The sequence below is a fragment of the Pagrus major genome, chromosome 10 (assembly GCF_040436345.1).
Source record: "Pagrus major chromosome 10, Pma_NU_1.0".
Taxonomy (NCBI): Eukaryota; Metazoa; Chordata; class Actinopteri; order Spariformes; family Sparidae; genus Pagrus; species Pagrus major.
Genome location: NC_133224.1, coordinates 5,859,762 through 5,883,341, shown reverse-complemented (window position 1 = coordinate 5,883,341; position 23,580 = coordinate 5,859,762). Strand labels below are relative to the sequence as shown.

The following is a 23,580-nucleotide window of genomic DNA, read 5'->3' as shown; positions in this document are numbered from 1 at the left end:
TTTGATTAATTACCTCCGGATTATTCAAATAGACAAAACAACGGAGGTGGTGCCCCATTAACGAGTGTTTTATTAATCGCCAGTGATTAATAAATTACATTTATTAAAAGTGTATCTCCTACATTATATTATGGTGCCCCGTGCGAGGCCACCAAAAACCACAGTTCTCTGCATTAAATTGATGTGTACAGACAAACATCGGTTTTAATAATCAAAAACCAAAAGTTTAATGTTGTTTGGCTGTCCACCGAGTGATTAATGCGATACTTAACTTTATATTCTTTCCTGCATATACCTTGAATTGTGTGTGAGCATAAAACTTCGCTGAGCTGTGATTGCGCTGCTTAAATATTATTTGGATATTCATTATAAAGTTGCAGCTGGAGTTAATAAACCCCTGTTTAAATAGTTTATGAAGCATTTCAATGCTTGTTAACAGTGAAAAAAACTATGAACTAAAGTTAGTTAATTATACATTCAACATTTAATAATCATGTTTATTATAAAGTGTTACCAATGTGGTGAAAATTGGGAATTTGCTACAAATAAAAAACTCTTGATAATTAATTATTGCTATTATGACACATTTAACAATGATACATACATATAAGCTGAAAAAATAATTATAGTATGATTTTTAAAGTCTAAAAACGTGAACTAGAGTTTGTTCAGATGCTCAGTAGATCTTTATTGTTGCATTAGGAGCCATCAGCAGCAGTACACAGACATGACTGAGGGAGGCAGTCTCTCCTCAGTTCTTACAGCACTTTGAGATAACACACATTAACTGTAGACAACAACAGGATGTACATGATTTCACTCAAGGTGTTATTCAACCTTTCTTTACCTGGTCGTGACATTTTTCAGGTTGAAGACACATTGTTCTTCTTCCTTTGTACATCACAACATCTCAAACATCCTCCACCTGCACCTGCTCCTTAAACTCCTCCACACATATATCCTCTTGTTGTACAGACACACAGGAGGAGGTCTGAACCCCCTCCAGGCTGAACTCCTTTATAATGAGTTTACTTGTATTTAGTTTCCCAACAACTTAAACTTTGTAATATCATGGTGGATATATAAGACAGCAAGCAAAAGCAGAATCATGTTGGTTAAAACTCAGGAAGTTCCCTCACACCTGAGATCAATGATTAAATATTTAATATTTGAGTTTTATCTGGTAAATTTGAAGTGACTGTGCACAAAATTGTCACATGGACCTGAGGGTGGTGAAGCTCATGTAGTGTCCAAAATGAAAGTGTTGATCCTCTGTGGACATCAGATTGTGATATTTATTGTCACTTTCATGACATGAAACAGTAAATGGATCAGTTCAGACTCAGTGGAATAATTATATATTCTGACTGATCACAGTAATATGACAGCAACAGCCACCTGTTTTAATCTAAATGTACATTTGAATGGTAACAGAGTCGGTGCATCATTGATCTCAGGTTGTTGGAAACATCTTTCTGAATTCATTGATTCTCACTGATTCTAACTGAGCTGGAAACCACTGAAGGTGGTTTGGTTTTCAGCTGCCCAAACATGAGAATTTGCTCTCATGCGCACATAAACCTCGTCTCCTTTCTGCAGCTGCAAGACAGCTCCATTTCCTCCACTATCAGCTAAGTCAGAGCCTGCTTTTTGATCAGATGTCCTGACTATCATCTCGCTGTTCTTGAAGAGCCACAGAATTGATGCATGTTCCCCTCCAGCATGATAGAAGAGGGTGAAGTAATAAACACCTGCAACAGGTGCAGTGAAGACACCTGTAAAAACATCAGAGTGTTCATCAGTTTTATGGGTTTCTGAAAGGCTTTGAATGTGAAAGTAATAATTACAACATGGTAGTGGTGTGTAGTCAAATGTGAATACTTTTTGGACATGCATCTGAATTTTTGCAGTAATATTCAGTAAAGGAAACAAAAGCATCTACTTCATGCATGGGTGTAGAAAGCATTAAACATGTTGGTTTGATAATTTTAACAGAGGTTTGGAGTTTCTCCTCTCGGAAATGTTTTAGCAGAGTAGATGTCATTTAACAGGTGGTTTGATTCTTTATCTGGCTACAGTAGCATCAGAAAAATTATCAGTAGGTCGACATTTTGCCATTTCATCCTAAGGAAATGCCCCAGAAAACATGTTTGAAGAAAATAAATCACTAAACGTATGTAAATTGATTCAGCCAGTATACTTGGATGGGAAAAGTCCCACCCACTTTTCAAAATTAGTATGAATGCCCAGATTAATGAAACTACATGTCAAGTTTTTACTGCTATGTTGCACCGAGACACTTCATTGTTAATATAAACTATAATATTAGTGGTTACTGTTTTTTTGTATCGGTCTGGCACTGCACAGGTCATCAGTAAACTTAAACCTTCATAATCTGGCACAGATAGTAATCAGATTACCGATATTATTAATGATATACAGCTACAGTATATTCATCAGGCCAGTTTGTAAAATGTATCAACAGTCTAACAGTCACAGGTGATTTAAGCTGCGTGTGATGTCCTTACCTGTAGAGCTGTTGTAGGCATCACCGATGTTTGTGAACACTTGGTTGTAAACCAGAGTTGTGTCTTTGTTGAATGGTCCATATGCCCCACCTTTCTCTAACAATGCACTGAATGACACCTTGGTTTTGCCTGTGTAAAATAACAAATTTGCATCCTGTTATTTGATTAAAGCATTTCTCTTGGAGAACATTTTGTATTTCATCACAATACAAACATACAGAAGAGGATTAGAGCCACTGTGAAAAAAAAAAGTATTTAGTCCTCTTTTTTTTTCACAAGTCTGAATTTAATTCTGACTTTGAACTCAGAATTTTGAAAAAGTCTTCTTTTTTTTTTACAGTGACCCCACTCCTGTTCTGTACAAACAAGACTTAAAGAGCAACTTGTAGGTTAAAGTATAGTACAGGTTGAACTGTTTTCAGTAACAAACTGTTGAACATTGTGGAGTGAAACAACACAGTGTTAGGAATCAATTTCTTGCTGATGGACGTTACTTCTCCTCATTTTTGTTCATTACTGGCCCCTTGGAGGCCGAGCAGCCTCAAAATTATAAGTTAATCACATGCATATGAACATGTTTCAACCTTATCAGTGTCAAAACCAGCACTGAATTCACATTGATATTGATTACCATTAATTCATTACTTAATATCACTTCTTAGTTTTTGTTTTTAAATCCACAATGTCTTCCTGCACAGGCACAGAAAACTAAAAGTCACTCTTTAATAAATTATTAATTCAAATCTTGAAGAAGAAAGTCTCATTCTACCTGTTTCCTCCAGTGTCTTCAACCTGTTTTCCAAAGCTATCAGTTGTTCTGCCATGGCATACAGGGATTGCCCGAGATCACTCATGGTGGATTTGCAGAGTAGATATTTTCTTCGCTCGTCTTCACTCCGTCTCCAAAGGTGTGATCAACAGGATCGCTGCTGCTGCTTTTATATTGTCCCATCGATGGCAAGGTGTTGTCACATGTGTCCCTTAACCAATTACAGAGAATCGTTTGTGGTGGGAAAACATCATCCTGGCTCTAAACATGAATGTAAGAAATTTCTCAGGAAAATGTGAGGCTGTGCCAACCTTTGTACTGGTTTACAGAACTTTCATCAGGGGATTTCATCAAGTATTTCTTATAAAACACGCTGACAGTGTGACCAAAGATAAAAGCAAAAAAACACAGGCTGAGTGATATCAAAAGGGTTTCTGAGACGGTGATTGTTCAGCACAACTTTCGCCAAATTGCCTGATATCATTTGTGACATCTTGTCCACAAAATTGGCAGATGGACCTGAGGGTCATGAAGCTCATGCAGTGTCTAAAATTAAAGTGTTGATCATCTGCGGACCATCAGACTTTTATGTTTATTGTCACTTTCATGACATTAAAGGGCCTCGTCTCAGTGTCTCTGTCCACGGAGTGAAGGCACTGAGACGAGGCAGTAGAGAACGTACATAACAGCATAACATCCTTAAATCAACCCAGAAATCTGACCCGAGTCGTAGGGGTCTGAAGGATTTTCCTAAAAAAACGTTGCATAGAGTCACAAAAATATCTCCTCTCAATAATCACTTATGACCCATACACATAGTATTAATCTGTTAACATCAAACACACAAACAACCCTGATTCAAAATGTGGTGATTGTGAATGACATTTTTTCTGATTAACTGAAGGATTAAACGTTCATTTATGTGTTGACAAGATTCTCCTACTTCTTGAGTGAAACAAACAACTTAAAAACACTGTTGGATCATCATCTTCACACAAGTGAAAACATGACTGTTGTTCTGATCTGTTTTTGATGACGGCAGTAGATTAATGTTATTGACGGCACTTCTATATGCTGGGTGTGATAACCACAATGAATAGCTGCCTGTGGCTATTCTTAATTAAATGTCAGCTGACAGAGTTTCACATGGTTTAAGTTACATTGTGCAATCAACATCAACGTCTTAACAAAAGCTGCACGCACACACACACACAATCTCAACTGATGTTTATAACACTTTGTAAAGTTCGTCTATGCATCATCATTGCTTGTTAACAGTGGAAAAAAACTATGAACTAAAGTTAATTAATTATAGATTTAACATTTAATAATCATGTTTATTATAAAGTGTTACCAATGTGATTAAAATTGGGAATTTGCTACAAAATAAAAACTCTTGATAATTAATTATTGCTATTATGACACATTTAACAAAGATACATACATGTAAGCTGAAAAATAACTATAGTATGATTTGTAAAGTCTAAAAACAAGAGCTACCTTTTGTTCAGTGTCACACCGCGGTGAGGTTGTCTCGTCTTGGGTTATTGTCTTGTCATTTCCTGTTTTATTTTGAAAATCTAACTCCCCTCTCGTTTCAGATCACTTGCCCTTCCTCTTGTGTCACCTGCCCGTCTCCCCTGATTCCTGATTGTGTCCACCTGTTCCCCATTACCCTCATGTGTTTAAAAGTCTGCGTTCCCCTTTGTCCTGTGCCAAAGTGTTTCGTCTCATGTCCGACCACCGAAGCCAAATCCACAGTCCTGATCTAAGCCACAGTGTGTTCGTGAGTTTTTTGTTGTCTACCTCGAAAGAGTGATTTTCTGTTAATTTTCTTAGCCTATCCTTTGTTTCATAGTCATTAGTTTAGTCCTTTTGTCAGCCTCCCTTGGGAGAGATTTTCTGTTTCTTGTTATAATATAGTTAATGTTTTGAAGCCCGTTGATTTCCTCCTTAGGAGTGATTTTGATTTTGATAGATTTTGTATATAGAGTTTCCTCCTTATGAGCGATTCTGATTTTGATATAGTGATACCTTTTATATAGATAGTTTCCTCTCTAGGAGTGATTTTTTGTTTTCTTTTGTTTTAGCCTAGGTCTCTCTTCAGAGAGATTCTTAAGCCTAGTTCTCTCTTCAGAGAGATTCATTAAGAGTAACTTTCACAGTCCTTTTATTTTGAAATCACTCTATCGAGAGCCTTGTTGAAACACAATAAAATCAGCTCACTGACAGCTCAGCAATTGAGTCCTGTTTTGAGTCTCGGCCTGACAGTACACTTTGGCCAGTATGGACTCAGTAGAGGCTGGCCAGTGGGCGGCTACGTTACAGGCTCAGGAAGCCCGCATCTCCCGTCAGGAGGAGTTTCAGACGGCGATGGTAACACAGCTAGGTCAGCTTTCATCCCAGGTGAGGGAGCTGGCGGACCACCTGCGGCAGACAGCCCGGCCGCCTGCGGCGTCGGAGTCTCCAGCCGCTGCAGCGGCTCCGACCCAGGGCGCTCCCATGACCGGGATGGGAATCAAGTTGGCCTCCCCGGAAGGCGGAGGCAGCCGTCCAGCACCTCAAGACCCGCTTCACCACGGCTCCCATCCTCACGATGCCTGATCCCCGGTGGCAGTTTGTGGTCGAGGTGGACGCCTCCAACGAGGGGATTGGAGCGGTCCTGTCCCAGCGGTCTGCACAGGACGGGAAGATGCATCCCTGCGCCTTCTTGTCGCGGCGTTTGTCCCGGGCGGAGCGGAACTATGACGTCGGCAACCGGGAGCTGTTGGCGGTCAAGCTGGCCCTGGAAGAGTGGAGGCACTGGCTTGAGGGAGCTGAGCACCCGTTTATCGTCTGGACCGACCATAAGAACTTAGAATACATACGTAAAGCCAAGAGACTAAATTCTCGCCAGGCAAGGTGGGGGCTCTTTTTTAACCGCTTCTCTTTCTCCCTCTCTTACAGGCCGGGGTCCCAGAACGTCAAGCCCGACGCCCTGTCACGTCTCTACGACCCCGAGCCTGTTGCCAAAGAACCAGAGCCAATCCTTCCACGAACCTGTGTGGTTGAAGCGGTGACTTGGCAGATAGAAAAGGAGGTTAAGCAGGCAAACGGTGAGAGTCCGCCACCTAGTGGGTGCCCTGAAAATCGATTGTTTGTCCCGGCTGAGCTGCGCCCACAGGTGATCCACTGGGCTCACACCTCGCTGCTTTCCTGTCATCCGGGGGTTCGGCGGACTGTGTTTGCCATCTCTCGGAGGTTCTGGTGGCGGTCCATGGAAAGGGAGGTCCAGGAGTACGTCGAGGCTTGTTCGGTCTGCGCCAGGAATAAGACGTCCTCCGGGCCACGGATGGGACTTCTACAACCGCTCCCCATCCCCTCCAGACCATGGGCCGACATCTCCATGGACTTTGTCACGGGGCTCCCGGTCTCCCAAGGTAACACCACGGTTCTTACGGTGGTGGACAGATTTTCCAAAATGACAAGATTCATAGCCTTGCCCAAATTGCCTTCAGCCAAAGAGACGGCTGAAATTATGATTAACCATGTCTTCAGAGTCCACGGTTTTCCTAGGGACATCGTTTCCGACTGGGGGCCCCAGTTCGTGTCATGTTTCTGGAAGGAGTTTTGTCGGCTCATCGGAGCCACGGCCAGTCTCACGTCAGGCTATCGCCCGGAGGCCAACGGCCAGACCGAACGTCTCAACCAGCAGCTGGAAACCGGTCTCCGATGTCTGGTGTCCCAGAACCCCTCGACCTGGAGCCGGCACTTGGTCTGGGTCGAATATGCCCACAATTCCCTCCCCACCTCAGCCACAGGTTTCTCACCCTTCAAATGTGTATATGGTTACGAGCCGCCTGTCTTCGCAGACCAGGAACCGGAAGTGTCGGTGCCCTCCACCCATGCCATGATCCGCCGTTGCCGATGTATCTGGGCGGCCGCCCGGCAGCTCCTCATCCGCCAGGGAGACCGGGTCAAAAGGGCCGCGGACCGGAGAAGACCACCTGCTCCTGCATACCAGCCGGGCCAGAGGGTGTGGCTCTCAGCCAAGGACCTCCACCTCAAAGCCCTCTCCCGGAAGCTGGCGCCGCGCTTCGTGAGGCCATTCCCCATCACCAAGATTATCAGACCCGCAGCGGTTCGCCTTCGTCTGCCCCGCTCTCTCCGTGTCCATCCCACCTTCCATGTAAGTCAGGTCAAACCGGTCAAGGAGAGCCCCATGGTCCCGGCCCCCCCCAGCCCCTCCTCCCCCTGAAGTGGTAGACAGGGGTCCTGTCTACAAAGTCAAGAGGCTACTGGCTGTGCGCAACCGGGGTCGGGGCAAGCAGTACCTGGTGGACTGGGAGGGGTACGGACCGGAGGAGCGACAATGGGTCCCGTCCCGGTTCATACTGGATCAGTCCCTCCATAGAGGACTTCATGAGGGCCCATCCTGAACTTCCTGGGCCCTTGGGGGGGGGGGTGTACAGTCACACCGCGGTGAGGTTGTCTCGTCTTGAGTTATGGTCTTGTCATTCTGTCAAAATCTGACCCGAGTCATAGGGGTCTAAAGGATTTTCCTAAAAAAATGTTGCATAGAGTCACAAATCTCTCCTCTCAATAATCACTCATGACTCGTACACATAGTATTAATCTATTAACATCAAACACACAAACAACCCTGATTCAAAATGTGGTGATTCTGAATAACATTTTTTCTGATGAACTGAAGGATTAAACGTTCATTTATGTGTTGACAAGATTCTCCTACTTCTTGAGTGAAACAAACAATTTAAAAACACTGTTGGATCATCATCATCACACAAGTGAAAACATGACTGTTGTTCTGAGCTGTTTTTGATGGATGGCAGTTGATTGATTTTATTGACGGCACTTCTATATGCTGGGTGTGATAACCACAATGAATCGCTGCCTGTGGCTATTCTTAATTAAATGTCAGCTGACAGAGTTTCAGGTGGCGTTGTTTCACATGGTTTAAGATACATTGTGCAATCAACATCAACGTCTTAACAAAAGCTGGACACACACACACACACACAGTCTCGACTGATGTTTATAACACATCTCAAACATCCTCCACCTGCACCTGCTCCTTAAACTCCTCCACACATATATCCTCTTGTTGTACAGACACACAGGAAGAGGTCTGAACCCTCTCCAGGCTGAACTCCTTTATAATGAGTTTACTTGTATTTAGTTTCCCAACAACTTAAACATTGTAATATCATGGTGGATATATAAGACAGCGAGCAAAAGCAGAATCATGTTGGAAAAAACTCAGGAAGTTCCCTCACACCTGAGATCAATGATTAAATATTTAATATTTGAGTTTTATCTGAGTTTTGAGCAAGTTTATTTATAATTAAAGCCGACTAGTTGAGTTAGCATCTGACCAAAAGGTTTGAATCTAAATTTAAACTGTAATGGTAGTTTAGTAGATGCATCATAAATTGCCTGATATCATTTGTGACATCTTGTGCACAAAATTGGCAGATGGACCTGAGGGGGGTGAAGCTCATGTAGTGTCCAAAATTAAAGTTTTGGACACTACATGTGTCAAAATTAAAGTGCTGATCATCTGTGGACCATCAGACTTTTATGTTTATTGTCACTTTCATGACATTAAAGGGCCTCGTCTCAGTGTCTCTGTCCACGGAGTGAAGGCACTGAGACGAGGCAGTAGAGAACGTACATAACAGCATAACATCCTTAAATCAACCCAGAAATCTGACCCGAGTCGTAGGGGTCTGAAGGATTTTCCTAAAAAATGTTGCATAGAGTCACAAAAATCTCTCCTCTCAATAATCACTTATGACCCACACACATAGTATGAATCTATTAACATCAAACACACAAACAACCCTGATTCAAAATGTGGTGATTCTGAATCATTTTTTCTGATTAACTGAAGGATTAAATGTTCATTTATGTGTTGACAAGATTCTCCTACTTCTTGAGTGAAACCAACAACTTAAAAACACTGTTGGATCATCATCTTCACACAAGTGAAAACATGACTGTTGTTCTGATCTGTTTTTGATGACGGCAGTAGATTAATGTTATTGACGGCACTTCTATATGCTGGGTGTGATAACCACAATGAATCGCTGCCTGTGGCTATTCTTAATTAAATGTCAGCTGACAGAGTTTCACATGGTTTAAGTTACATTGTGCAATCAACATCAACGTCTTAACAAAAGCTGCACGCGTGCACACACACACACACACACACACACACACACAGTCTCAACTGATGTTTATAACACTTTGTAAAGTTCATCTATAAATATTATTTGGATGTTCATTATAAAGTTGCAGCTGGAGTTAATAAACCCCTGTTTAAATGGTTTATGAAGCATTTCATTGCTTGTTAACAGTGAAAAAAACTATGAACTAAAGTTAATTAATTATAGATTTAACATTTAATAATCATGTTTATTATAAAGTGTTACCAATGTGATTAAAATTGGGAATTTGCTACAAAATAAAAACTCTGATAATTAATTATTGCTATTATGACACATTTAACAAAGATACATACATGTAAGCTGAAAAATAACTATAGTCTGATTTGTAAAGTCTAAAAACAAGAGCTACCTTTTGTTCAGGTGTTCAGTAGATCTTTATTGTTGCATGAGGAACCATCAGCAACGGTGAAGCTAACTTTCCTTTTGTCATATTTTTCATATTGTGATTTTTATTTTGTATTCAATTCAAAAAACTTTATTTGTCCCCAGGGGGCAATTAAAGGCACGTGGAGTAGTTGTACGCAGACACAAACAGGTCAGATGGAATAAATAGACTAAATGAACTAAGTAAGATGTTTACAGTATTTACATGAGGCGCAAAGTAGCATTGAGGTCGGTCGGGTTGTGCATTAAGAGGCAGCAGCAAGTGAGTGCAAATGTGCAAATGTGGAAAAATGCAATAGAGAGTGAGGGGAAGTGAGAAATGCAGTATGCACTATTAATAATCTGAATCTGCAAAGTAACACAATGTATGAAATTTCCAAGGCAAAAAATGGATTAAAAAGCACAATATGTGCCTCTGAACTGCAGTGACTAATATAGTAAATAGTATATAAATAGTAAAATATAACATATTTTTGTATTTGTAGCAGTAATACAGATATTAGCAGCAGCAGCAGTTGCGGCCTGTGGCCACTAGGGGCAGCCGCGCCTCCTCTGCCCCTTGAGACGGGTGACGCCCAGACTTGTACGCAAGGAAGGAAGAAGCAGCCTCTCTCCAAGATGGCGGCCACCATAGACAACAGCAATGCCGTACAGGCGACAAAGAAAAAGCACCTCGGGATCCCCGAAGCCGTGTTTGTGGTGCGTTACCTGTAACTTTCCTCATCTCGTCGCGTCCCTGCAGCGGGGTTAGACCGGCGGAAACACACCTTTGTGCCCGCGGCGCGAGCGTGGGCGCGTCACGCTGGCTACGAGCTAGTTAGCTAAGTTAGCTTAGAGGGCTAGCTCAGTTAATCCTGGCTGTGTGTGTGTGTGTGTGTGTGAGTGTGTGTGTGCGGGTTGGGCGGCTGCTCGCCTCCATGTATGGACTTCACAGTGTCTGCGTGCGAGCTTTCTTATATACAGTTGCACCTCGTTTCCTCCTTAAGACTTGTACGTGTTTTAGTTAGCTACACGTTAGCTAGTTAAGCTAGCTGTTAGCTGCTTTGCTAGTGAATCGCTTGCTGTCATTTCTCCTCCTTTTAATTGTAGCCTATGAAAAAAAAACACAGTCCGGCAGTGCACACAGATCGTCAGCCCTGTTACGTACAGGTTGGCTCATGTGCTCGTTGACAGATTAATACATAATTAACACAGTTATGTGCAATTAACTGAGCACAGGTGCTGCTGTAAGGGCCCGAGAGTAGGGATGCATTGGTATGAGACGTTCACGGTACCATAACTATTTCTGAAAATATCATGATCAGGCAGTATCACTGTAGACAGTGTCACACACAATATTATATTTATTAACAGAACAGACCCGTAACACAATGAAAACACAAGGGTTTCTCCATTGAACACATGTTTTAGATGATTTCCTGCAATATTATGACATGAAACTTGATATAAACTTGACATATTATTCTTTTTAATAACAAAATGTGGCTTCAGAATATCAGCTTTGCTTAAATTCATTATCGACATAACTGATGATGTAACTTTCCCAGAGTTGGGTCGATAAATATCGCGTGAAAAAGCTTTCAAATGGAGAAAAATGTGAGTTAAACTTCCATCTGATGTCCTCGGCAGAGGTGAAATGTTTTGTCAATTAATTAGCTAATTGATTAATCATTTAAAAAGTGTCACTTCAGTCTTGCTCTTGCTCGGCATCAACAATTATTCATTCATTTTTTGTGTCAACTTTGCTTTTTATGAAACAATTATCAGCTGATATATTGTTATTGACTCAAATACAGATATTGGTCGGCATCGCTCAGTCTTTATGGATAAAATGTATCATTTTCATGCAAAAACGTCCAGAAACGACTAAACCTTTGTTATATATTCTGTTGATTTGTGTAATTGGATTATTCCAAATGTTTCCGACGATGTTTAAACTCAGAGAAATCTGTCACTCAAGGTAACGGTTCGTTTCATCTGGTCGCCTGTCGTGTAACTTCTGGGGAAATATCAGCTGATGCGTCAAGGACCGAGGGAGAAAAGTGGCAAACTTGACTAAACATAACCTGAATAAACCTTTTAAATGTTTCCTTGAACATTTCTGCCTGAATCACATCAGATTTTCCCCCCTTTTGCTGGATTTTACAGGCGGATGTCGACTCTTTTATGAAGCAGCCAGGTAACGAGACGGCAGACTCGGCACTGAGGAAGCTGGACGAACAGTACCAGAAGTATAAATACATGGAGCTCAACCTGTCTCAAAAGAAACTCAGGTAACACCAACAGAAGGACTCCGAGTCCCATAAACTGACACTGTGACACTAGAAGGTTCGTGCCAGGGCAGCTTAACAAAAACTGGTAGAGGACAGACTAATACTTTGTTTTACCAGTGAAAGTGGAATTGATTTCATGCTGTAAAAATAGATAAATAAAAGTCTTGCCTTTGCTCTGTTATGGAAAAAGTGACGAGGCTTAAGTACTCTAAAATTGACTGTTTTTACAAGGAAGTCTGGCGCAGTGTGCTCTCTGTGTGAATGAGTGGGCTTGCATTGGGCTGTGTGACATCGTAAAGACTTGATGAATGATTCCTTGCTCGACTCTCTCGATGTGCAGGTTGAAAAGCCAGATCCCACAAATCACACAGACGCTAGAAATCCTACGACACATGCAGAAGAAAAAGGTGAGCGCTAACGTTTAAAGGTCACAGAAAACGAAGTTTTTCCAGTACACCTGACTGCTGATTGTACCAAACCTGCAAGGAATCAATATATTGTGCTGGTTGGTCGAAGCTCAAACCGTCTGTCAGAATTTACATTTTCAAGGTTAGGAACATGTCTAGCTAACTTTCTTACCTGCAGGTGGATTTTGTGGTCGCTTTAGCAACATGTCAGGATGTTGTTTTTAATGAAAACTGCCAGGCTGCAGAGAGGAGATCGACTTATATGGGTTCTTTAAAAGAGCCGGTCGAGATCTGTGGCTGTCACGTTCCTCATCTGTCTTTCATAAATAGAAAGTGTCTCAAGCTCAGGCTTAGTTGGAGGAAACTAGGTCAGTGGGGGATAGAAAAATGAATAACTGAGGCTTTTTGACCAGATTGCTGTAATGTTTCTGTTTTCCCAGGAGACCACAGAGCCCCTGGACACACACTTCCTGTTGGCTGACAATGTTTACTGCAAGGCCTCAGTGCCGCCCACCGACAAAGTCTGTCTATGGTTAGGGGTAAGTAGAGCTCAGATTAGAGTCGCTTTTATTTCCTGGGGTTCAGTCTTTCATCACAGAACCAAGTCTGAGAGCATTTTTACATATTTTTTCTTTTTCCCCTGAAAGGCGAACGTCATGTTAGAGTACGACATCGATGAAGCCCAGGCTCTCCTAGAGAAGAACCTCTCCACGGCATCTCGTAACCTAGAGACACTCGAGGACGATCTGGATTTCCTGCGAGACCAGTTCACCACCACCGAAGTCAGTATCCTTCCACTGTGCGGTCCACCCAGGCTGAGCCTGCAGCTGATTCGAAATAATGGACAGTTCGGCCGATCTGTTGTTGCACTTTTGTTCCTGAGTCAGAATATAAGTGGTCTTAATGCTTTTATTGTTAATTTGTTCTGTAAAACTCGTGTTTATCTACAATTCTGACAAGAACCTTAAGTGGAGAGAGCGTCACACGATTCATGGAGACATTAGTACGATGTGTGGCAGATTGTGTATATTACATGACTTAATGACTGGTTGACTTATGGTGCTCGGCTGCTAGTATTTGCAGCCAACTTGTGACGCGACTCTCTCTACTCAGAGACTCTGGATACACCCAGAGACACCGCTCACCACGTGTAAGTGTAATGTAATCTTTTGTTAAACAGGATAGTTCAAGAACAGGTATTTAAGTTATGCTATGCTGCCCAACAAACAGCTTTTAAAGCTTGGTAAAAAATATCAGAAACACGATGAACTCCCGCTCTGCTGCTGTTGTTCCTTAACTCTTCCTCCCCTCAGACATGGCACGAGTCTACAACTGGGACGTGAAGAGAAGGAGCAGAGAAAACCTCCTCAAATCAGCAGACAAGTCTTAATATCGACAGCACGGCGTCCACACCCTCCCCCCTCTGCTAACTATCTCCTCCTCAGTCAATAAAAACAGCCCCCACGACCCCCAAACTCATGTGTATGTTCCCCACAGAGCTCGACAGAAGAGGGCCTGTTTGAAATATCTCTAGAAGCTGCAGTGTGCTTAACAAACATGTGCTTGATTCTGTGTTTTATTTTGAATGTGCCCTCTTCTCTCTCTCTCTCTCTCTCTCACTCGAGTCGAGCTCAAACTTCCACCACTTGTGTTTTCTGTTGATTTGTTACTTTTTAAAGTATTTTTTCAAGTAAAAACTAACAAAAAAAACAAAGGCAACGAGGCAGTTTTTGTATTCTTTTCGATGATTTCAGTATGTTCCCGTTGGTGAGGGTTCTCTCGCATCGTCATTTCTTTCCTGCATTTTCTCGCACTTCCCGTTTTTTTCCCCCCCTCAACCTGCAACAACTTTTCACACTTTTTACTTGAGTTGGTAATTCTTGAAACTCACCCAGTTGCCATTATACTAATCAGGCTTGAATGATCACAACAGAAGAAGACTTTCCCTCCCCTTCCCTTCGACTTTCCACGCTCTTCCTTTCCTCTCCGGTTCCTCCACCTTCTCCTCTTTCTCCTCCACCTTTTAGCCGCTGTTCTGTCTGTATTTATTTGTCTCTCACTGTATTCATTAAACAATGAATGAAGTAAAAGAAGAACATTTGGGCAAAGAGACGAGACATTGACCTGCTGCTCTTTGTGTGTTTATTCTTCTGCTTCTGGTGACGGACGTGGTGAAACTGGTCAAAGCTGTTCTGTTTGTCAGTGCTTCCACCCTGTGGTCACATGTGGGACTACAGCACAGCAGACAGGACAGTTTACCTGGGACTTTTAAGCAGTGGTGGTATGTAACTACAATACATTTATGCTAAGCTAATTGACTATTCTGGTAATATCTTCAGCACAGCGCTCGGTCTTGTTAAACAGCCTTCCGGACTTATGAAACATCAGCAGTTATTTTTCAGGGAGATTAATTATTAACTTTGTGACTCAAACATAATAATGCACGACATGCACAGACTGAGGCTAATCTGTAGGATAGGTATGCACCTACAGCTAGCAGCTGGTTAGCTCAGTTAGCATAATGAGTGCTAACAGGGTCATACAGCCCTTTTTATGGCTAATGTCAAAAAATCTGCCTCACAATCTAGAGATCACACGACAAGACTTCAGGAAGTAACCGCTCATGGCCAAGAGCCGGTCCAGCACATACCCCCCATCGTTTTTACTGTTCGCAGGTGTTGAATGGATTAAGTTGTATGAAGTGTTTCCTAAAATATGAAACTATTTTTTCTGACATAACTTTGTTCAGCTTGTGTCAGGGCCTTGACACACCAGGCCCTCGGTGAGCATCTTTGGCCCTATTTTTGGTGGTGAGTCCTGCACCGTCTGCACTAGACGACCCTTGTCACCAGCTTTTTGGGCTGACTAAGCAAGTAGAAGATAGAAAAAGAAAGAGAAAGCCGCTTGAGCCTGTCAATTTAGTACAGTTTCTCCTAATTTTTTGCCTTCCGCCTGATTAGAAATGACTTTATTAGCACGTGGGGCGTGATAAATAACATTACTTTGTGTATCAGCAGTCCTGAATGCAGACTATAACGCCACCTGGTGTTTCAGAGAGGTGATTCCTGTCCCGCAGGCGCAGAACGAACAAGCTGATGAGCCACCTGCTGTAATCTTTGCGGTGTGTTCAAGTGCAGTTCAAGTTCGGTGCGTATGGGCCCTGACGGTTGCAGTTTTGTCTTCACTGAGTCCAGCAGTCTTAGTCATTCTTTGAGTGAAAGCCAAACGCTGCCAAGCGTCCTGGCGGAGAACGGTGCAGACACAGTGCCTGTAAATCACCTCCCGTACGTTCCCCTGGAAACGAGCCAAAAGGCAGATTGCGTTTCTGTCGAACATGAAACTGCTCTCCATCATCCGAGTGTCCTTCCTCCTCGAACCCCTTCACGGGTTCGGAGGTGACTTTGTCTGCAACCCTGAATTTCCACATCTCTGTCCTCACCAAACCAAACCTGAGACCAATAAAAGACTGAAACAAGAGAGAAAACAAACTTCACAGAGTCGACCACCAAAGTCGGCCAAAAACTGCTACTTTCAAGCTCAGTCATGTCATGTGACTTACCGAACACTCATTGGATTCGGGGAGGGGAACTAATTTGCTTTACTCGCAGTGAAGCCAAAAACATTAACAGCCACTTCCAGACCTCTCGGAGCTGGAAAGAAGAGGCCTCTCTAATGGCTCAGAAGCCTGACAAGGACATTTTCAGTGTTTAATTGCTTGCTGCTTATTTTACACTCTGATTCAATTGTGTTTTACTGGAATCAGATGATGGCAGCTTCAGAATAAGACCCGACTATGATGTGTTTTCTGTCCATATTGCACGTTTATGACGCTTCTCGGCCTTAAGGGGGTTTAATGTGTCAGCTGAGCATTCAGACAGCGTTGAAAGTGGGGAAATGAAGCCTTCGAGTGCATTTTCTCCTAAATCAAAACAATAAAACTTTGCATGGGTTTGGTTTATAGAAAAATAAAGCTGATGTCCTGTAAAAACATGTATCTCCAACATATCAACCTCTTTAGTGAACAGCAAACGTAACGACATGAATGCATATTTTTAAAAGGTTAGTTCATCCTAAGAAGGAGGAGAACTGCCACGAAAGATATGTACGGAAGCCCTGAGAGGCAAGTGAAGACATTTTCGACGTCTGATCTAAAATGTTAAGTTGTTTTCTCTCATGACTTGATGGGGGTCCTGCATTTTATTTTTCATCTGTGATATTGTCGTGTGTGAAACTGGGTGGGAGAAAGTTGTCGTCGTTAACTACATAGCTGACCAGCTACGAGGTCCCGGGCGTCTCCATAATCTCAGGCCTATCATATCACAGTCGTTATCTCGAGATCTCGAATTAATTACATCGTTATCTCGGGAAAACAAAGTTTCGTTATCTCGAGATCTCGAGAAAATTATCCCGTCATCTCGGGAAAACGGCAGTTGTTATTTCGAGATAATAACTCGAGATCTCGAGAAAACAAATGAAATTAACTCGTTATCACGGGAAAACGGAGGAAATAACATGTTTGAATGCACGGCCCTTTAGGGCTTCTGTAAGATACAGATTATCCAGGTAAAACTTATTTTCTCCACGACTTCTCAACTCATGAACACAGGAGAGAAAATGATTGAGATCAGACTTAGAAAATGGATCACCAGAATAAGAAATTCCTCACTTGCTCCTCAGGGCTTCCGTAGATATTTCACCTCTTATCTATTTTACCTATTTATCTCCATTTTTCCAAATTTTTGAGATGCGTGGTTTTTCATAAGCAACCAAGAGCTTTCACAGGCAGATTAGGAAACATTAGAAACACCTTTTTACTCCTTTTTTGTGCTCTTTTGCATAAATGTAGGTCAAATTACAAGTTAATCGATTGTTGTGTAACAGCTTGTGTAAAAGAAGTCATGGAGTCTTGAATGAAAGTGAACGCTTAAAGGTCCAATTTGTAAGATAGTTGATTTTTGAGTCTTTGTATTCGACGAGATGGTAATGACACCCAACAATCAACTTTCTTACAGATTAGACCTTTAAAGTATATTAAGGGAACACAAAAATGAATAAGGAAGCATAACATTTGTTCGTAGGGAGTCAAAAAGTAAAGTCCAAACGTGACATTTCAGAGACTTTTTATTTTTAATTGTAGCTACGTAAATGAATTGTTCAACATTTTGGGAAGTAAGCTCGTATGCTTTTCTCGCCGTGAATAAGATGAGAAGATTGCAACAGATCTTCATCAGAAGGACAACCGTATGGGTCGAAAGCAGCTTCTCAAGAGCCCGTTTCATGTCAGGCGGCGACCTCAAGTGGCTGTAGTAGTTATTACAGCAGCAAAGGAGGAATCTCAAAGAAAGTAAATCAAGCACAGGACTTTCATTCAGGAGGCAGCTGTTCATGTCCAGTGTGAAACCAAAAGTCAACAGAGAATTTAATCTACCAACGTGGTGAAGTCCTGTACGTTCGTAACTGAAGTTACACAAATAACGTAGCTGATGTATCTCATTTTGGGAGTCGCAAGCAACCAACCTATTCAGTCGTTTCTGTATGACGATGTATTGGAACACTGATGCCACCCTTTACACTGAAGATGAAGCTCCAGCCCGCAGCTAGTTAGCTTAGCTTAGCATAAAGACTATAAACAGAGGGAAACAGCTAGCCCGGCTCTGTCCTAAGGTAACAAAAATCCACCTACTAGCGCCACTAAAGCTCACAGATTAACACATTAAATCTTGTTTTGTTTAATCCGTACAAAAACCAAAGTGTAAAAACGACAATCCGTGGCTTGTTGTGATCCTGCGATGGCTGCAATGTAATCCTTCAAAGTTACATTCACTAAAAGCGCTAAGAGTGACATCTTTGAAAATACACCTACTAGCACCTCTAAAGTGAGATTTTGTGTGTTAATTAGTGAGCTTTAATGGGGCTGGTAGGTGGATTTTGTTTGTTTTGGTGGGAGCCCTTGTCTCCAGTCTTTGTGCTATGCTAAGCTAAGCTAACTGGCTGCTTGCAGTAGCTTCATGGTTAACACGACATGAGAGCAGTATCAATTTTGCTCATCTAACATTCGGCAAGAGAGCAAATAAGGTCATTTCCCAAAAGGCGGAACGACTGTAAGTCGAAGCGAGATATAACAGAGCTTAGAGATATCAAACTGGGTGCTGTACAGCAGAGCAGATCTACCGGCCGGCTGACATCTGGTTAAAGAGCCTTGGCAGCCCTTAAGGAGGGAGCTGCACACACACACACACACACACACACACACACACACATAGGAGAACGCATCCACACCCACCCACGCAGACCTTCACACTTCTGGACTGTCTGCTCCACGACGTCCACTCGGGAGCGTTTGAAAGCACTGGTGATGATACAGCAAGCAGAGAAAAGAAGACAGACTGTCTTTTTAAAACACAACCCTCGATGTCGGATTTCAAAAACATGAGAGCATCAGGGAGAATTTTTTTTTATTATTATTATTATTCCTGGAAGGATTGTTGCAGATCGATCTGTACTCTCTGAATTTCTGTAAGCAGTGTGTACAGCAGTGGGAATGGACCGTCATTTGAATAATTTCCATCGAGTCTCAAAACATTTAGATCGGCTTCTGCTGAGGGGAAATGGGTGTGTCGCTTTGACTGGAAATGTTTCCCATTCACACGTCGACACATTTTCTTATACGACAACTCGGTGTAAAATCTCACCTCTTCTCCCTCCTGATACATTCATGTTAAAAATAAGATAACACAAGCAGAAGTCTTTGGAGACACGTGAAAAGAAGGCAGACAGCGTGAGAAAATGAAGTCCTCACTGATGTGCAGAAGAATAATGACGAACTACACGGGGGAAAGGCGTCGGATAAATTAATTTAAAAGAGAAATATAGCAAAAACACAAGCATAGATGTTAATTTAGGATCGTGTATCAGATTAAAGATGACAAAGAATTAAATAATTAAATACTAATCAAATAATAGAAAAAGAAACAAAATACAGATCTTCACCAAGCCGTCCAGGTACTTAAGGTAGATAAGTTAAGGTACATTTAATTGCTAACAATTGCTAAAAGTCTCTCTGTTCCTTGTAATATGAAGGTTGATGTGTCTCACAAAAAAACATAAAAACGGATGATTATATTTGGTAATTTCATAAGAACGTCTCGTTAAAATGGAAATCTACTGGTAGATTACTGGTGTTATCTATCAAGCAGACGAGTCGCCTGCCAACTCGTGTGAGTTAATATGACATTAATGTTTCGCTCTTCGTGGTCTGCAGCCAATGAAACGGTGCGATTCACCGTCTCTGCTTCTCCTTGGCATTTAAAGAGACGTCAGTAACCGAGTTGACATCTTGAGTTTTGCATGAAAATGTAAGCTTTGGCCCTTTAACTAAATGATTTGGCGCGTAAATGATTCATACCAACCAAAAGTTCTGGTATCGGTCCAGTAGTTCGCCTCAGCTCATGTAATCCTTTGGGGCAACTGTGACAATCAAACTTAAATCCAATAAAAGAGCTTGTTTTTGCCACTGACCAGTAACAGTTCCTACGAAGTTAGACTTATTTGTTAAAAAGCAACATCCTTTTTCTAACCAGAAACACAAATCTCGTTCAAGACGAAGTCTCACTCTGAAATCTCACGAGATGTAGATTGTTGCAAGACGACGATGGTTGGAGAGAGTTGAGGAACTACCTGCAGGAATCCATTTCCAAAGTCAGCGCTGACTAGATTTTGATAATCTAGATGAGGCAACAACTGCAACAACTCGCCTCTTGTGAGTTTTGTTCAAAGAGAAGTCTCGCTCTGATATCCGCCTCATAGAGATCGTCAAATCAGTTAAGTATTCAGCCGTGACTTCAGGAATAGATTCTTGCTGGCAGCTCCTCGAAGTAAACTCCAAATTCCTCTCTTCAATTCCTTCCACCATCGTCTTCCTGCAACAACTCAGATCTCTCAAGACTTGAGAGCGAGACTTCTCCTTGAGCCAAATTTGTGTTTCTGGTTACAAAAAGGATCTCACTCTTTAACAAGCAGGTCTACGTCCGTCAGAATTGATTTCGTAGTATAGCAACCTCAGACGGTCAGTGCCAAAAACAAGCACTTTTAGTGGATGTGGCTCTGACAGAGGCAGTTGCCCCAAAGGATTACATTGCAGTCGTGATCTACTGGACTGATTTGAAAACATCTGGAATGAATGAATACTTTACACACCAAAACATGTAAATATGGGGCCTGGGTTTAACAATACAGACATTTCCCTTCAGTGTAAAATCAAAATAATGCCTATTTAAAAGGAAAATTCACACAGAACCACACAGAGCGGGAAAAAACCTTTAAGCATGTTGGCCACACCTTTGACACATGTCACAGCAGGTGTTTTGTCTTTAATTGGTGATGGCAAACACCTGCCAAGACCTCACTGCTCGTCTACAACCAAAAGTAGTAACATGATACATTGTGGATCTACTCGTCAGCCCCCTTTACAATTGTCATTTGAAATCTCAGGGAGAAGACAAATGCTACAACAGCATGTTACACCTCCTGTATGCTCCTGTGGGTTTGAGCCAAATCACTGTTGGGTGACAGCTAACTTGAGCTGCTATTGTCATCAGGACAGACACAGGTAGTGTCTTCTTCCACAGACTGACCCCTGACAGAGTTACAATGGGAAGGAATAAAGATTGCGAACACTCAGTAAACAGTTTATTAGGTACGCCTACCTAAAAATAATGCAGACTAATGCAACAGTCCTGCAACAGTTGGTGACTTTGGAGGCTAAAGTTTATGTTTCTGTGAATTCAGTTCCAGCCCATTTATATCCAAAAGGGTAGGTTAAATAACTAACACCTGTTAGTGTGATGCAAAAATAAATTCACCCACACCACAAACCTTCAAAACTATCTTAAAAGTTGAATCAACATCGCTCTAAAACAGTTTAAACAAAAACTGAACATGTATTGCAGGACAGTTGTATTAGACGCCATTAGTTTTAGTTAGGTATACCCAATAATCTGGCAAGAGAGCTTCCGTCCAAGACAAATGAGTCCATCTAAAACCACCTACCAAGACATTAAAGGATAAGTTCACCCAAAAAATTAAAATTCAGGCATTATCTCCCTCATTCTGATGGAAAGTCAGGTAAAGTCTCGTAGTCCACAAAACATTTCTGGAGCTTCACAGCAAAACAGCGTTACAGCGTTCCCCTAAACAACTGAAGTAGATGGGGACTCGTTTTAAAACGTTAAAAAACAACAACAGAAAAAGGAACAGAAAATGGCTCCATACAGTTTGCCAGGTATAATCCACATCTCCGGGAATCCCTGAGATCCCAAATTGATTCGAAAAGACCTCATTTACACCCTTGATGCATGGTCGAGATCTTGCAACCACTTCCGACGGGGTGCGTGCTATGTCGCTTATCTCAGGGCCTCCAAAGACTTGGATTACGCTGGACGAGCTGTTTAGAGCCATGTTATATCTTATTTTTCTTGTTTTTTTAAGTTTTCAAACAAGTCCCCATCTACTTCAGTTGTTTAGGAGAATGTTGGAACGCTGTTCTGCTGTGAAGCTCCAGAAATCTTTTGTGGACTACGAAACTTCACTCGACTTTCCTTCAGCATGAGGGTGGGTACATAATGACTGAATTTTCTTTTTCAGGTGGATTCTTCCTTTAAGGTTGAGTGTTTTTCCCATGTAACTGTGCCGGTCACATCAGCGTGTAGCACTGGAGTGTATCGAAATGAAAATAAAGGTTTGATGCGCTTGAGCACACACACAAAAAAAGGCATTAAAACCTTGTAGCTCCCTCGTGCTTGTATCCATGTTGGGTTGGTTTAGTAACGCCTGCTAGTTGGGACTGTCTTTGCATGATTATATTGTCCGACTGCGTGCATTGTGGATAATGTGGTTCTTCTGTGGAGTCCGTGGTCTGGTCCCTCTCTGTTTGCTCTGCTTTCAAGAAATAAATCTCCAGCTTGTTTAGCACCCTTCAAAAGTCACACATGAGGCTCCACATTTAAGGTGGACTTGGCTATTAAGGTGCTTTCTGGATCCAACATTCCCATTGGTCCGCCTTGACAAGTCCCCCAGGTGAAGGCAGACAGTTAGGAGCTAGTCCAACAAGTCTACCTCGGTCAGTCGAGCTGTACACGTTGTCTCGTCCTGCTTCAGGAGTCTGTTAGGATGGGTGAAGATGCTTCGATATAGTGCGGTATTTAGCAGAATGATAGTGGATATAACCATGTAGTCAATGTCATTGAGCTCACTGGAGGCCTAAATTGCTCCAACGAAAATGTATGTGGTCTCCGTGAAGGAAACCATCTTCCCTCGTTATATTCAGGACCTCCAGGACTCCTCCATTGAGCTCTGATCGTGGAATGTGGAGCAAAACGTCAGCTCAAGAGAAAAACAACTCTTGTAAACGATGGCGTTTGAACCTAACGGTGCTGACTAAACCTTGACTGATATGTGCGAGGAGGATGTTGGAACATAAGAGTGATCGTTTTCGTATGTGATCATGTAATTGCATATTGGAGGAGAGGAGATTAAGGATTAGTGGGAGAAGAGGTGAAGTAAGAGATGTCGGAAGAAAGAAAGATCAAACCAGTCAAGAGTGTCTAAGTATTTTGGCGAAGAACCAAAATGGATCCTCTTTCTAAGGCCTTTCCGAAGACTTTCAGGGGTTTTCAGGCAACAAGCCCAAAAAAACTTACGGGATTGAATCATGGGAGCCCTCACAAGTAAATGAGCATCTGTGATCCTTCCACTCTGAGAAATAAAAGGTATATAGGAATGGGCACAACCCTTCAGTCATCCACCCTTGCTCAAGGTGGTCCTCTCCACCTTCTACCAGCCTCTTCATTGAAATTCCTCTGTTTCCAGTCTTAAGAAATAACATTAGAGGGTTACCAACACTTTCAGTCAGAGGGCTGACACCTCAGTCCGTCAGCCACTCCCCTCTGAATCCTTCCTGGATTCACCTTCAGTCCCGAAACTCTTCCCAGA

General features: G+C 42.2%; 2 protein-coding genes across 2 annotated transcripts; one reads left to right on the top strand and one right to left on the bottom strand.

Moving 5' to 3' along the window:
• Positions 1 to 663: 663 nt before the first annotated feature.
• Positions 664 to 3,434, bottom strand: LOC141003287 (complement C1q tumor necrosis factor-related protein 3-like). Its single transcript, XM_073474599.1, has 3 exons — positions 3,298 to 3,434; positions 2,529 to 2,657; positions 664 to 1,775 (listed from the first exon to the last, which is right to left on the bottom strand). Exons 1-3 carry the CDS (start codon positions 3,380 to 3,382, stop codon positions 1,501 to 1,503), a joined length of 489 nt encoding a protein of 162 aa, XP_073330700.1. The 5' UTR covers positions 3,383 to 3,434; the 3' UTR covers positions 664 to 1,500.
• Positions 3,435 to 10,504: 7,070 nt separating this feature from the next.
• On the top strand, positions 10,505 to 14,714 carry vbp1 (von Hippel-Lindau binding protein 1). The gene is made up of 6 exons (XM_073475437.1): positions 10,505 to 10,610; positions 12,060 to 12,184; positions 12,525 to 12,591; positions 13,032 to 13,130; positions 13,239 to 13,377; positions 13,905 to 14,714. The coding sequence occupies exons 1-6, from the start codon at positions 10,530 to 10,532 to the stop codon at positions 13,979 to 13,981; spliced, it is 588 nt and encodes a 195-aa protein (XP_073331538.1). The 5' UTR covers positions 10,505 to 10,529; the 3' UTR covers positions 13,982 to 14,714.
• The last annotated feature ends 8,866 nt before the right edge of the window (positions 14,715 to 23,580 follow it).

Coding starts and splice junctions, on each gene's coding strand:
- LOC141003287 (XM_073474599.1), bottom strand. CDS start 3,382: ATGAGTGATCTCGGGCAATCCCTGTATGCCATGGCAGAACAACTGATA. Junction 2,658..3,297: donor GAAGACACTGGAGGAAACAG/GTAGAATGAGAC, acceptor TATTTTACACAG/GCAAAACCAAGGTGTCATTC. Junction 1,776..2,528: donor TGCCTACAACAGCTCTACAG/GTAAGGACATCA, acceptor ATGTTTTTACAG/GTGTCTTCACTGCACCTGTT.
- vbp1 (XM_073475437.1), top strand. CDS start 10,530: ATGGCGGCCACCATAGACAACAGCAATGCCGTACAGGCGACAAAGAAA. Junction 12,592..13,031: donor GACACATGCAGAAGAAAAAG/GTGAGCGCTAAC, acceptor CTGTTTTCCCAG/GAGACCACAGAGCCCCTGGA. Junction 13,378..13,904: donor GTTCACCACCACCGAAGTCA/GTATCCTTCCAC, acceptor TCCTCCCCTCAG/ACATGGCACGAGTCTACAAC.